Raw genomic sequence first — 13,158 nt, 5'->3', positions numbered from 1 at the left:
ATTGCCAGGAATGCAGCCACCATTAGCCAGGATTTCACTCACTATTAGCCAGGAATGCAGCCGCCATTAGCCAGGAATGTACTTACCATTGCCATCAGTGCAGCCTTGGAGGGGACATGGAGGGGGCTGGACAAGCGCCAAAGAACAGGAGAATCTCCTGTTTACACAGCGGCCTCTTTAAGAGAAAGTCCCACCTCCTTTGATGGACAGAACAGTCATCCAATGGCGGAGATGGGACTTCCTATTATAGAGGCTGCTGTGTAAACAGGAAATACTCCTGTGTGCATGGCGCTCATACAGCCTCCTATCTCCAATGCAGCCAGACTATATATCTTTTGTGGCCCTGGCACTGGGAGATCGTTGGGGGCCACAAAAGATATATATGTTTAGATTACCAGGCGGGCTGTTCAAAACCGGACATAAGGTGTTGAAGGAAAGTGGAACAAAAAAGGTAAGATGGGGGGGCATCCAAGACACCCAAGGCAAAGCTTTGAAACTCTGTGCCTTTAGAGAGTCTTAACTTGCTATGGGCATTGATGGGCATTGATGAAAGCGCCTACTGCAGGCATGTCCAAAGTACGGCCAGCGGGCCAATCACGGCCCGCGGGCCGGACTTTGGGCATGCCTGCAGTAGGCGCTTTCATCAATGCCCATAGCAAGTTAAGATTCTCTAAAGGCACAGAGTTTCAAAGCTTTGCCTTGGGTGTCTTGGATGCCCCCCGTCTTACCTTTTTTGTTCCACTTTCCTTCAACACCTTATGTCTCTTTGCTCAGAGATTCCTTCTATCTTGAAACAGACCTCATTATCCACCTCGATTTAGCAATACTTCCTGGTCAGTGTTGTATCAGCTGCCAAAACCTTCACTAGTTAGCTATGAATTACTTTTATATCACTGGCTTACTGTGCTGACTATTATTTACAGACTTTTGTTATGCTTATGATTAGAATTATGTTTTTGGTGGTTTTAGCCCTACTGACTAGCAGTGCATTATGTGTATCTACCTGTTTCCTTATATTATGACTTGTATTCTGAAATACTTCAATAAAAATCTATCGAAAGTGAACAATCAAAAAGGTAACATATATTTTTTTTAAATTTTTTTTAGGTATGCTGGGTAATTGGAAACACATAACAAACATATGCTGTGGTTATTTCAAATTTGATTGCAAAAGTGGAAATACACTTTAACCTCTTGCCGACCAGCCGCCGTCATTATTAGACATGTGCGATTAGTTTTGTAGCAATCGAAAATTCGTACATTTGTATGAATCAGAAATACGAATTTTTATGCATACGAATTCTGTACGAAATACGAAATTTCGTTTACAAATTTCGGATCCAAATTCATAACAAAAATTCACAATTGTTATGAAAAGTTAACGAACCTAAAAGTTAAAACCTCAGGAAGTCAGCAAAGGGATGGTGGGAGCCCCTCATAATGGGCACAGTGGGTGTACACTCAGACCTGGGAACTCAGCACAGGGATGGTGGGAACCCCTCATAATGGACACACAGCAGGTGTACAGACCTGGGAACTCAGCACAGGGATGTTGAGAACCCTATAGGAATTTATATGCTTAAAAATTTTATACGAAATACAAAATTTCCTTAACGAATTTCGGAATTTTGGATCCAAATTCCGTTACAACAGAAACGTGACTGTTGTTTTGTTCACCAATCAGAGGAAGTCATCACAGCACAGGGATGGTGGGAGCCCCTCATAATAATAAATTCATCATAACGAACATTCATTATTTTATGAAAAGTTAACAAACCTAAAGGTTAAAAACCCAGGAAGTCAGCACAGCACAGGGATGGTGGGAGCCCCTCATAATGATATGACACAATGACGAACTTTTGTTATTTTACGAAAAGTTTACGAATCTAATGAAAATTCGTATTTCGTATGAATCCGAATTGAATCTCGGACACAAATTACATTACAATACAAATACATTTTCGTATGAAACTAAACAAAACAAAACAAATTTATTGACGGTGCACATGTCTAGTCATTATACTGCAGCAAGGGGGCCCGCTTCTGTGGGCGCTCCCATTGGTCAGCGGGGGAGCCATCGTTCCCGCAGTGACAGAACGGGGATCTGCCTGTGTAAACAAGGCAAATCTCCATTCCGACAGGGGAGATCACACAAATTCTGCCTTTCTCCTAAGCAGGAAGACGGATCTGTGTGTTTCCCCAGTCGCACAGTCTCCCATACAGTTAGAACACACAGTGAGGGAACACATTTAACCTCTTGATCGCCACTAATGTTAACCCGTTCTCTGCCAGTGTCACTAGTACAATAACAGTGCATATTTTTAGCACTGATTACTGTAATAATGTCACTGTTTCCCAAAAAAGTGTCAAAAATGTGAGTTAGGTGTCCTATATGTTTGCCGCAATGAAAATGACTGATTGCCCCCATTACTAGTAAAAAAAAAATAATAATAATAATAATACAAATTACATAAATCTATTCCCTATTTTGTAGACGCTATAACTTTTACACAAACCAATCAATATATACTTATTTGCATTTTTTTTACCAAAAATATGTAGAAGAATACATAAACTGATGAAGAATTCGTTTTTTTAGATTTTTTTGGATATTTATTATAGCAAAAAGTAAAAAATATTGTTTTTTCTTTCAAAATTGTCGCTCTTTTTTCTTTTATACCGCAAAAAATTTAACTCACAGAGGTGATCAAATACCACCAAAAGAAGCTCCATTTGTGGGGAAAAAAGGACATAAATTTTGTTTGGGTACAGTGTTGCAAGACCATGCAATTATCATTAAAAGTGACGCAGTGCCAATTCACAAAAAATTGCCTGGTTAGGAAGTGGGTAACTCTTTCCGTTCCGTAAGTGGTTTAAGGGGCTGTAAAGTCAGAAGGTTAATTTTATCTTAATGCTTTCTATGCTTTAAGATAAAAAAGCCTTCTGTGTGCAGTAGTCACCCCAGTTCCCCCTATTACTTAACCGAGCCTCATCTCTGTCCAGCGATGTCCACGAGTGTCTCGGCTGTCCGAAATTCTCCCTCCTGATTGGCTAAGACACAGCACCGGTGCCATTGGCTCCCACTGCTGTCAATCAAAGTCAGCCAGCCAATTAGGAGTGAGAAGGAGTGGGGCCAGCCCACAGCTCTGTATCTGAATGGATGCAGGGAGCTGTGACACGGCTCCGGTGCCCCTATAACACCTGCTTGCTGTGGGAGCACTTGACAGAATAAAGGTCCAGGTGCATAGAAGAGGGACCTGAGAAGAGGAGGATCCAGGCTGCTCTGTGCAAATCCACTGCAGAGAGCAGGCAAGTATAACATGTTTGTTATTTTTATAGAAAAAAGAATAAGACTTTACAATCACTTTAAATGTCTATTTTCTATACATGTTAAACCTGTAGTTTTGGAGTAAAAGATCCAATTTTTCTCTTTTTTTTAGGGATGAAATGTCTAATAAAACTATCAATGTTGAAGAAACCTCTGTGAAATTTCAAGACCTGGAGAGCAATCATGAATACAGTGCATATGTCACCTCTAGCACTCGATTTGGAGATGGAAATGTTAGAAGTGATATTTTAAAATTCAAAACTTTAGAAGGAGGTATGGAAAATGTAGAATTCTGTAAACACTAAATTATTTTCCTGCTGTAAAATATTTTTCATCATTTGTATCAAATAAATGTAGAGAGAGGAGGACAGAAGGACAGAACTCCTCCTACAGATCCTGCACCTCTTTGTGCAGCTGCAGCACCCCCTCGTCTCCACCTCCCCTGGTCTCAGCATTCAGCAGACTTCAGTAGCTGACTCCAGCTCTCCTCTGGTCCTTCTCCAGATCTTGCACTTTCTGCTTCCCAGCTCTACTTCCAGCTTAAGGGGGGTGCACTGTGATGCAAGGGAGAGTTAGGGGGTTCTTGACATTTGATGGCTCTGTGCTGGTCTGCACTTGCCCTTCACAGCTTAAATCTTAATTAATCACTAAAACCAATAATAATCAAATGCAGAGGCAATTATTTCATATGATAAAGAGTAGATGCATTTATATAGTCTTACAGATACAACCACCTCTTTGGGGGCAACCATAATGCTAATGCATCCCACAATGAAATTGAGTTTGACACCCCTGTTCTTGACCATAGGTGATATTAAATAAGTTGACCAGTAATACTAGGGACAGGGGCTGACAGGCATTTTGTTCACTTCAAAGTGTTTTGCATTCCCATACAAGTCTATAGGGATTAGGGATGAGCCGAACACCCCCCCCCCCGTCCAGTTTGCACCAGAACATGCGAACAGGCAAAAAATTTGTTTCGAACACGCAAACACCGTTAAAGTCTATGGGACATGAACATGAATAATAAAAAGTGCTAATTTTGAAGGCTTATATGCATGATATTGTCATAAAAACAGTTTGGGGACCTGGGTCCTGCCCCAGGGGACATGCATCAATGCAAAAATGTTTTAAAAACTGCAGTTTTTTCTGGAGCAGGGATTTTAATAATGCTTAAAGTGAAACAATAAAAGTGTAATATTCCTTTAAATTTCCTACCTGGGGAGTGTCTATAGTATGCCTGTAAAGGGGCGCATGTTTACAGTGTTTAGAACAGTCTGGCAGCAAAATTACATTTCTAAAAGGAAAAAAAAGTAATTTAAAACTACTCGTGGCTACAATGAATTGTCGGTCCGCAATACACATAAAAGTTCATTGATAAAAACGGCATCGGGATTTCCCCACAGGGGAACCCCGAACCAAAATTTAAAAGCAAAAATGTGTGGGGTCCCCTTAAATTATGGATATTAAGGGGAACCCCGCACCAAAGCTTTAAAAAAATGGGGTGAGGGGATCCCCCTCAAAATCCATACCAGACCGTTGAGGTCTGGTATGGATTTTAAGGGGAACGCCGCACCAAAATTTTATAAAAAATGGCGTGGGGTCCCCTCAAAAATCCATACCAGACCCTTATCCGAGCACACAACCTGACAGGCCGCAGGAAAAGAGGGAGGACAAGAGAGCGCCCCCCTCCTGAACCGTACCAGGCCACATGCCCTCAACATTTTTTTTTTAATTTTGGTTCGGGGTTCCCCTGTGTGGAAATCCCCATGCCGTTTTTATTAATGAACTTTTATTTGTATTGCAGACCAACAATTCATTATAGCCGCGAATAGTTTTAAATTACTTTTTTTTTCCTTTAGAAATGTAATTTTGCTGTCAGACTGTTCTAAACACAGGAAACATGTGCCCCTTTACAGGCATACTATAGACACCCCCTGCTGCCGTTACCGAGATATCCATCTTCAAAGTGCTGACGTATATGTACAGGAGCCGGTCGGCAAGTACAATGGAAACAGATAAAATATTTAAATCATGTATATAAAATTCTTCAAGATCTTTTTTTTTCCCTTTTAGTTCCAAGTGACCCACCAAGAAATTTGTCGTACAAAAACATTAGCTCCTCTTCAGTTATGATTTTCTGGAGTGCACCCATAAAACCAAATGGAGTTATACAGTATTATTCTTTATATTACCAGAATTCTTCCCAAACATACATCAGGGTAAGGATTTAGTATACCTAATATAATTTTGTTTTCATACATATCTTATCGTTTTTATTGATTATTAAGTACAAGCTTGATCTTTAAACATGCTTTGATTGATTGCAATTACTTTTGGAGCAGGATTTATGCTTACTAGACGATATTTTTTCCACCACTAATTTTACCTATGTTTTCTTGCCCCTTTGCAAATGAAATAACATTAATATTCCTGATAAAGTAAGCTGCTAGCTTTGTTGTTGAAATAGAGGTAGGTTGCTAAGCAGGTCTTTGTGTATTACATAAGGTGTGTGTAGCTAGATCTGATCATCAAAGTCATTAGTATCCTCATTTATGCTCCATGAGTGGTAATATTGCTCTGTAACATGACGTATAGTTATGCTTCTGAAAAACCTGAAAAAAGGGATAAGGGTAGAAATGGAGTAAAACTCTAGCCAAAACCTACTTTACATTTGGATAGACAAATTGGTAGTTCATTGTTGTCTCTAAACTGATTGGTGAGGTTTCTTGCCCCGGTGGCAACATGAAGCAAGGTGAAATCTTTTCAAAGGAGACGCTGAAGCCAATAAAAACTGTAAAAACCAACAATAGCAATAATATTATTATTAATTGTCCATTGCTTTTTTGCCAGGAGGACCTATACATTATTACATTGTTTGCTAATTATGAAAGATGTGAGTTAGCAAATGAGAAAGGGTTGTAAAATATTGGTACTAAATTACCTTTAGCTCAAATGTATCACAAAGATGTATCACAAGGTAGAAATAACCTAGATTTATAAGCTGTTATAAATCTGTATAATAGAACAAATGTCTTGCCAGAAAGGCAAAGCACCTTAGCTGACCATCTGGCCACAAACAGGCATATAGGCCTGTGTACACATCCTTCCCAAACTAGTTTTATGAATGTGAGAAAATGCTGCAAACCCTGTAACAAAGTGAGCTCATTAAAAGTGTGCAAATAGCAATCAGGGTGCAATCCTTTCCAAAGCAAAAGTAGTAACAAATGCTGCAGTGGATAAAAGGAACATGCTAATTAGGTTCCATTCAGCCAAATGTACCTGTCGGGAATGCCCTGTTTTATATTGGACATGTACATGGAAAGTTTCCAGTATAGAAAAGATCCAAACATTATCATATTTTAGTGCATCAGAGCATTATACTCTGTTGTAAAATATGACATCACTATTTACAAAATTGGTGAACGTTCCCACTACTCACTATGTTTGGGTACCTTAGCCAACTTGAGTATTACCTACCGTACTGTATAGTGTCGACTGCATGTCATTTCTCAGGGCTGAGCTTCATGATGGTGACAATGACAGAACATGCCTGCACTTTGACCATTAACATGGTTGCTAATAGTTCCTGTCAGACGTTTATGTGATAGGGTAACAATATATTAGTGTAATTGGAAGTCAGGTACAGGGAATTGTCATTGTATATAAGGAAATCCTTGAACAAAGACCCTAATAACAGTATCAACAGTTATCAATTTAAATCGATAATAAAGTCTGTGAACCCCCCCGTGCACTGCAAGTTAAGGGCGTAATATGTAAGTTTGCACCACAATAACAGTGTATATCTCCTAAAAGGTTCACATTTCATTGATATTCCTTGCACCTATAGGTATGCTTAATTAAAGGCTTACCTGTAGGTACTAGTCACTAAGTTGTGTTTATTACCACTGTAATGGAAGCTGCAGATGTGAAAAAAATTTAAATACATTTTTGAAATTACATTATCACTTGAAATAACCTCACCTAAAAGAGGTCACCCCTTGTAAATAAACGTATGTGTGAGCATTATACAAAAGCATTATACAAAATGCAAAATTAAAGAAAATTTGTTGCTTAAAAGTTGCCATGTACATCTTATAAAGATAGTTGCCTCGCTGTCTCTGGCTTCATTTTTTTCTGCATTACTGATCTAGAACAAGAATGCAGCTAGTGAAGCAAGAAGAAAGTCAACAATCCTTCACTACATATTTGTTTTAAAGTGGAAGTCCAATCAAAAACTAAGCTTAAACCTGCTTCCACCCTATCTTTAATCCCTATAATAACTGCTCTGTAAAGTTTATACCTATCTAATATAAGGGCCCTCTGGTCCAGTCACATGATCTCCCCAGCGGCAGCTTCAGGGGAGAAGAGAGAGCAGTGACAATGGCTGCAGAACCTGGGTGGTGGCATCACTCATAGCTTTACTATGGGACATCTGTTATCTGCTGTCCCTCCTCTCCCCTGAAGCTGAAGCTGCTGCAGGGAGATGATCACATGACTGAACCAGAGGTAAGTATACACATCTTTTCTCTGCAGGGTAGTTAGTATATGGCTTAGAATGTGGGTGGAAGCAGGTTTAAGCTCGGTAAGGTTTTGACTGGACTTCCACTTTAAATCAGTGATTTTGAAAATGATTGCAGCCTGCAGATCAGTGTAACAACCAGGCACCTAGCATTGTCAAAAACAATAGTGACAACTAACCTATTTTCTAAGTAAAGGTTTTCTTTAAGGACATGACATCCTGAGCCATACTTCTACATACCTTCCTTTTGAGTGACAGGAAGAAACCCTGTGTAAGCTTCAAGTCACAAATAAGATCTTATAATGTCTATACAGTAGCTGAGTACTCTTTTCTACCACCGATGTGACAGCAATTAGTGTCTGAGGGACAAATCGGTAAGCAGAAAAAAAAAGAAGAGAGAAACGGTATGAGCCATTAGTTTGAGGGGTAAAGAATTCACTGAATCACCTGTAGGGTGTGCCTGAGATAATTTAAGCAAAAAGTAGAGGGAGACAGTGATAGAAGCACACTGTCAAAAAGGTAGGCACTGGTAACCAAATGCGGTGGCTGGTTTAATTCTGTTTAATTTTCTAAAATAATCAGGTAAAACATTTTTTTTTCACTGAATATAAAAAGATATGTCCCGGGCTAATGATGGTAAATAATCAGACTCTGATGGAGTCACTAAAACTATGGGGAGTGAAAAAGCCCCAAAGGTTGCTTCACAGATGAATTAGAATTCTATCTAGAAATCAAAGTTCTAGTTGAGATGATGTGCCATTATAAGTGAATGGAGGCAACTCTCCATTTACTAGGAAAGTATATCCACTTGGCGCCCATACTACGTCATATGATGTCGTGGGCTTTGTGGTGGTATATCTGAATGATGCCTGAGGCCACAGACATCATTCAGATATCGGCATTTTCACCCGGCGATTCCCTGCACCATAAGAATGATCATAGCGGCTGTTCCGCTGCTTGATCATTCTTACGGGCGCAGCGGGAGGGGACACCCCCCTCCCGCTGCCCTCCAGGGCTTGTACCGACACACCGCTTCCATCGGTGAGTTGGTCACAGGATCCGCTGTTGATACAGAGATTTCCAGTGGATCAGATCATCCCCGGAGTCTCTATGATCGTTCGGAGGCCGGGCGCGATGTTATGACGTCACTCCCGGCCTCTGCATTCAAATTAATGGCGCCGTTATGGCTGGGAAGCCAGGATCGTTTTTATTAATTTATTTTAGGCTTCCCAGCCTAGAGGTGAGATATGGGGTCTTATTGACCCCATATGTCACTGTAAATAGGTCTGATCTTGCCATATTCCTATTACAAAGGATGTTTACATTCCTTGTAATAGGAATAAAAGTAATCAAATTATTATTATTTTTTTTAAAGTGTCAAACTAAAAAAATAAAAATAAAATTAACAATAAAAAATAAAAAAATTAAAGCGCCTCTGTCCCCGTGAGCTCGTACGCAGAATCGAACGCATACGTAAACGGTGTTCAAACCACACATGTGAAGTATCAGCGCGAACGTTAGAGGGAGAGCAATAATTCTAGTCCTAGATCTCCTCTGTAACCCAAAACATGTAACCAGTAAAAAAAATGTAAAGCGTCACCTATGGGGATTTTTAAATACCAACGTTTGGCGCCATTCCACGAGCGTGTGCAATTTTTAAGTGTGACATGTTGGGTGTCTATTTACTCAGCGTATCTTCCTCTTTCACATTATTTACTTTACTGTTTTTTTTTTTAAAGCATGAAACTGTTTTTTTTTTCTGAAAAAAACGTGTTCAAAAAATTGCTGCGCAAATACCGTGCAAGATAAAAAGTTGCAACGACCGCCATTGTATTCTCTAGGGTCTTTGCTAAAAAACATATATAATGTTTGGGGGTTCTATGTAATTTTCTAGCAAAAAAATTATGAATTTGACATGTAGGAGAAAAATTTCAGAATTGGCCTGGATGCGAAGTGGATATTCATAGGCAAATAGTATGTCTGTATATAATCACACAGTGTTGTTACCGTGTGCTCTAGTAGAGCTGCAATTTATGGTTATATAAACACAAATCCATAGTAATCCGGTGTGTTTAGTTGTGAGCATGAACAACACAGGATGTTCTAGAAAGCCTTGAAGTTGATTGCAGGAGTGTAACAGGGAAATGGTAAATCTTTAGCTTCATAAAGTTACATCCACAGAAAGTTCCCTTCACTCAATCAAACAATTTCCTTATGAAAAAATTGCTGTTAGTATCGAAGGTATCGATATACAGGATACTTTAGCGACAGTCTTCGTGCTTATATTAACAAGCAATGACAGCAAATGCAGATAGAAGCTCAGTGTTTGTAAAAGGTTTACAGGCTGTTTTCCACTGAATAGTTACTCACTGTTCAACTTCTCCTCGAGTGCTTCAGCTAGTCCAAATAACTGATATTTATTTCAGTTGGTTGAATACTGGAATGTTGGTCAGTCAGGAAAAGCATTGCGGATATTTATGCTGCAAGTAGCACTATTAGCATGGGTTTCTCTTTCTGATGCCAATGTATTTCTTTATGCCAGATGGAGAGCCGGCCGGCTATTGTCAAAATCCAACTGGCTGTTGATCGGCTTAAGTGCACATGGGTTCCAAGTCCGGATTGAATGACATGATGACGTCACTTGATTGACGCATTTCGTCCACCAATCAGTGGACTTCTTCAGAATGGGGAGGGATTATGCAGATAGTCCTTTTATATTATTCAAGTATAAAGTTGATTAGGCTCCCATTAGTGTTAATTGACATAATATCTTTTAAATTTAAAAAGACTAATGGTTAATTTCAAACCAGCAGTAATAGCGATGTATGTATAGTGCCCACTAGTGGTTAGTCTACATATTTCATCATACCCTGCAATTTCTTTCTATTGAGCTAGTTGAATCTATTATAATGTTCCCTTTAAAAATAAGGAAATACAAGGGGGGAAGGGAGAGGGGAGGGAGGGGAAGAAAATAAGGGTAAGGGGGAGGGAGAAGGAGAGGGGGGAAAAGGGAGAGAATAGATCATTCAGAGATAAATGCTTAGGGAAGTTGTTTTATTTTGTTTTTAATTTTTATTATTGTTTTTTGATGGAAAGGACTTAAGGATATATGTATTATTGATTTGAGGAGTCAATCATCGAGCAATATTTTCAAATTACATTCAATGTTAAAGCCCTTCGGTGTTAAACTATTTAAATTGTATATCCAATATTTCTCTTTACGTAACAGAATTTTATCAAAATCACCCTGTCTAAGGGGTAGATTTAGTACGAAGATTCCTTTCACTTTTAGTCCATCTGTTTTTCCTGCATGATAATCTTTGAAATGTTGTGCCAATGGGTTCTCCTTTTCCTAATCTTTTTCTTTCTCTTTGTCTCTGGTGTCCTTATTTAGGGGTCTTTGTATGTCCCTTAGGTGTTCACTGATGCGTATTCTCAGTTGACGCTTTGTTTTCCCTATGTAAACTTTTTTACAAAGGCATTCTATCATGTAAATTAACTGCTTCAGTCCCTGAAGATTTGGCTTCTGAATGGCCAGGCCATTTTTTGTGATTCGGCACTGCGACGATTTAATTATCCATTGCATGTCGTGTGATGTTGTACCCAAACAAAATTGACGTCCTTTTTTTTCCACAAATAGAGCTTTCTTTTGGTGGTATTTGATTGCCTCTGCAGTTTTTATTTTTTGCGCTATAAACAAAAAAAGAGAGACAATTTTGAAAAAATATATATTTTGTACTTTCTGGTATAATAAATATCCCCATTTTTTAAAAAAAAGCTAATTATTTCTCACTTTAGGCCCATATGTATTCTTCTACATATTTTTTGTTAATAAAAATCGCAATAAGCGTGTATTGATTGGTTTGCGCAGAAGTTATAGAGTCTACAAAATAGGGGATAGATTTATAGTATTTTTATTTATTTTTTTACACGTAATGGCGGCGATCTGTGATTTTTATCATGGATGCAACATTATGGCAGACACATTAAACAATTTTTACACATTTTTTGGCCCATTGGCACTTATACAGCGATCAGTGCTATAAAAATGCATTGATTACTGTAAAAATGGGGGTTAACACTAGGGGGCGATAAAGGGGTTAACTGTGTTCCCTAGTGTGTGTTCTAACTGAAGGGGGGATGGGACTGACTAGGGGTGATGACAGATCGCTGTTCATACTTCTTATGAACAGACAATCTGTCTCTTCTCCCCTCAGAGAACCAGGATCTCTGTGGTTACACACAGAGATCCTGATTCTCGCTGTGTCACGAGCGATCGTGCACTCACATTGGCTCCGGGGGCGAGCAGCAGGTGAGCAGTGTATGCGCGCTTGCCCCTAGTGGCCTCCTGAAGAAGCGACGTAAGATATCAGTTTAGGTCCCACTATTTGTGTGGGATTAGCAGTGAGGATATGCCAGTGTCTTTGCAGGGTTGATAATATATTTTCCCATTGTTTTTCAAATTTCATTATAAATCTGGTATTGGTTGGAGTTTTTTGTCTTTTACTTTTATATCTGAATTTTGTATGTGCTAATGTGGTTTCTCTATCGGTTTTAAGTGCTTTTTTTTAGCTCTTAGAACTTTATGAGAGTATGCTCTTTCTCTAAAGCGCTTATACATTTGTGTAGCTTCCTTCTGAAATTGGTCAATGTCGGTACAGTTTCTTCTAATTTGAAGAAACTGACCTATTGGGATACTGTTTTTTTAGGGGGCTTGGGTGGTGACTCTTTGCATGAAGCAACGTATTCACTGCTGGTTCCTTCTTAAATGTTCATGTAACAAGAAGATTTCCCTTGATCGCAACATTTATGTAAAAAAAAATTTTTTTCTTGGTATCAAAAGTAAATGTCAATTTGGTGTTTTTGTTATTGATGTTAAAATTTTCAATAAATTCCTTTAGTCGGGTCTCTGTCACCTTCTAGACAATTAAGATATCGTCGATGTACCTCAGCCACTGTAGTACATGGCCAAGGTACACTGATGACGGATAGACATCCATCTTTTCCCAGAGCCCCAGGTGTAAGCATGCATATGCTGGGGCCCATGGGGCTCCCATAGAGGTTTCATAAATCTATTGATTTGTTCCAAGGAATTGGAAGTAGTTGTTATTCAACAGAAAACTTAGTAGTTCTAGTAAAAACAAATTTTGAGTTTCCATTTCCGGGTAATGTATTCTCAGGAAGTGTGCCACTACTTATACCCTACTACTTATACGTATACCCCAGTTGTTTGGGATGGATGTGTACAATGTTTCCACATCCACCCTGACCAATATTGCTCCCTCTGGAACCACAATCTTCTCAATCC

The 13,158-nt window shown here is 39.1% G+C and overlaps 1 protein-coding gene across 4 annotated transcripts in view; it reads left to right on the top strand.

Annotated features, from left to right (window-relative positions):
• PTPRQ (protein tyrosine phosphatase receptor type Q) overlaps nucleotides 1-13,158 on the top strand; it is a 429,454-nt gene that overhangs the window by 234,825 nt on the left and 181,471 nt on the right. For all 4 annotated transcript variants that reach the window (XM_077471954.1, XM_077471952.1, XM_077471951.1 and 1 more), the window contains 2 exons: nucleotides 3,441-3,601; nucleotides 5,405-5,550. In XM_077471954.1, the coding sequence (XP_077328080.1) occupies nucleotides 3,441-3,601; nucleotides 5,405-5,550 (307 nt within the window). The remainder of the gene's footprint in view (nucleotides 1-3,440; nucleotides 3,602-5,404; nucleotides 5,551-13,158) is intronic.

The sequence above is a fragment of the Lithobates pipiens genome, unplaced genomic scaffold, assembly GCF_037356315.1.
Source record: "Lithobates pipiens isolate NorthernLeopardFrog02 unplaced genomic scaffold, aLitPip1_a1.2 Scaffold_8, whole genome shotgun sequence".
Lineage (NCBI taxonomy): Eukaryota > Metazoa > Chordata > Amphibia > Anura > Ranidae > Lithobates > Lithobates pipiens.
Note: the sequence above shows the minus strand (reverse complement) of the source record. Positions and strands in the feature narration are given on the sequence as shown.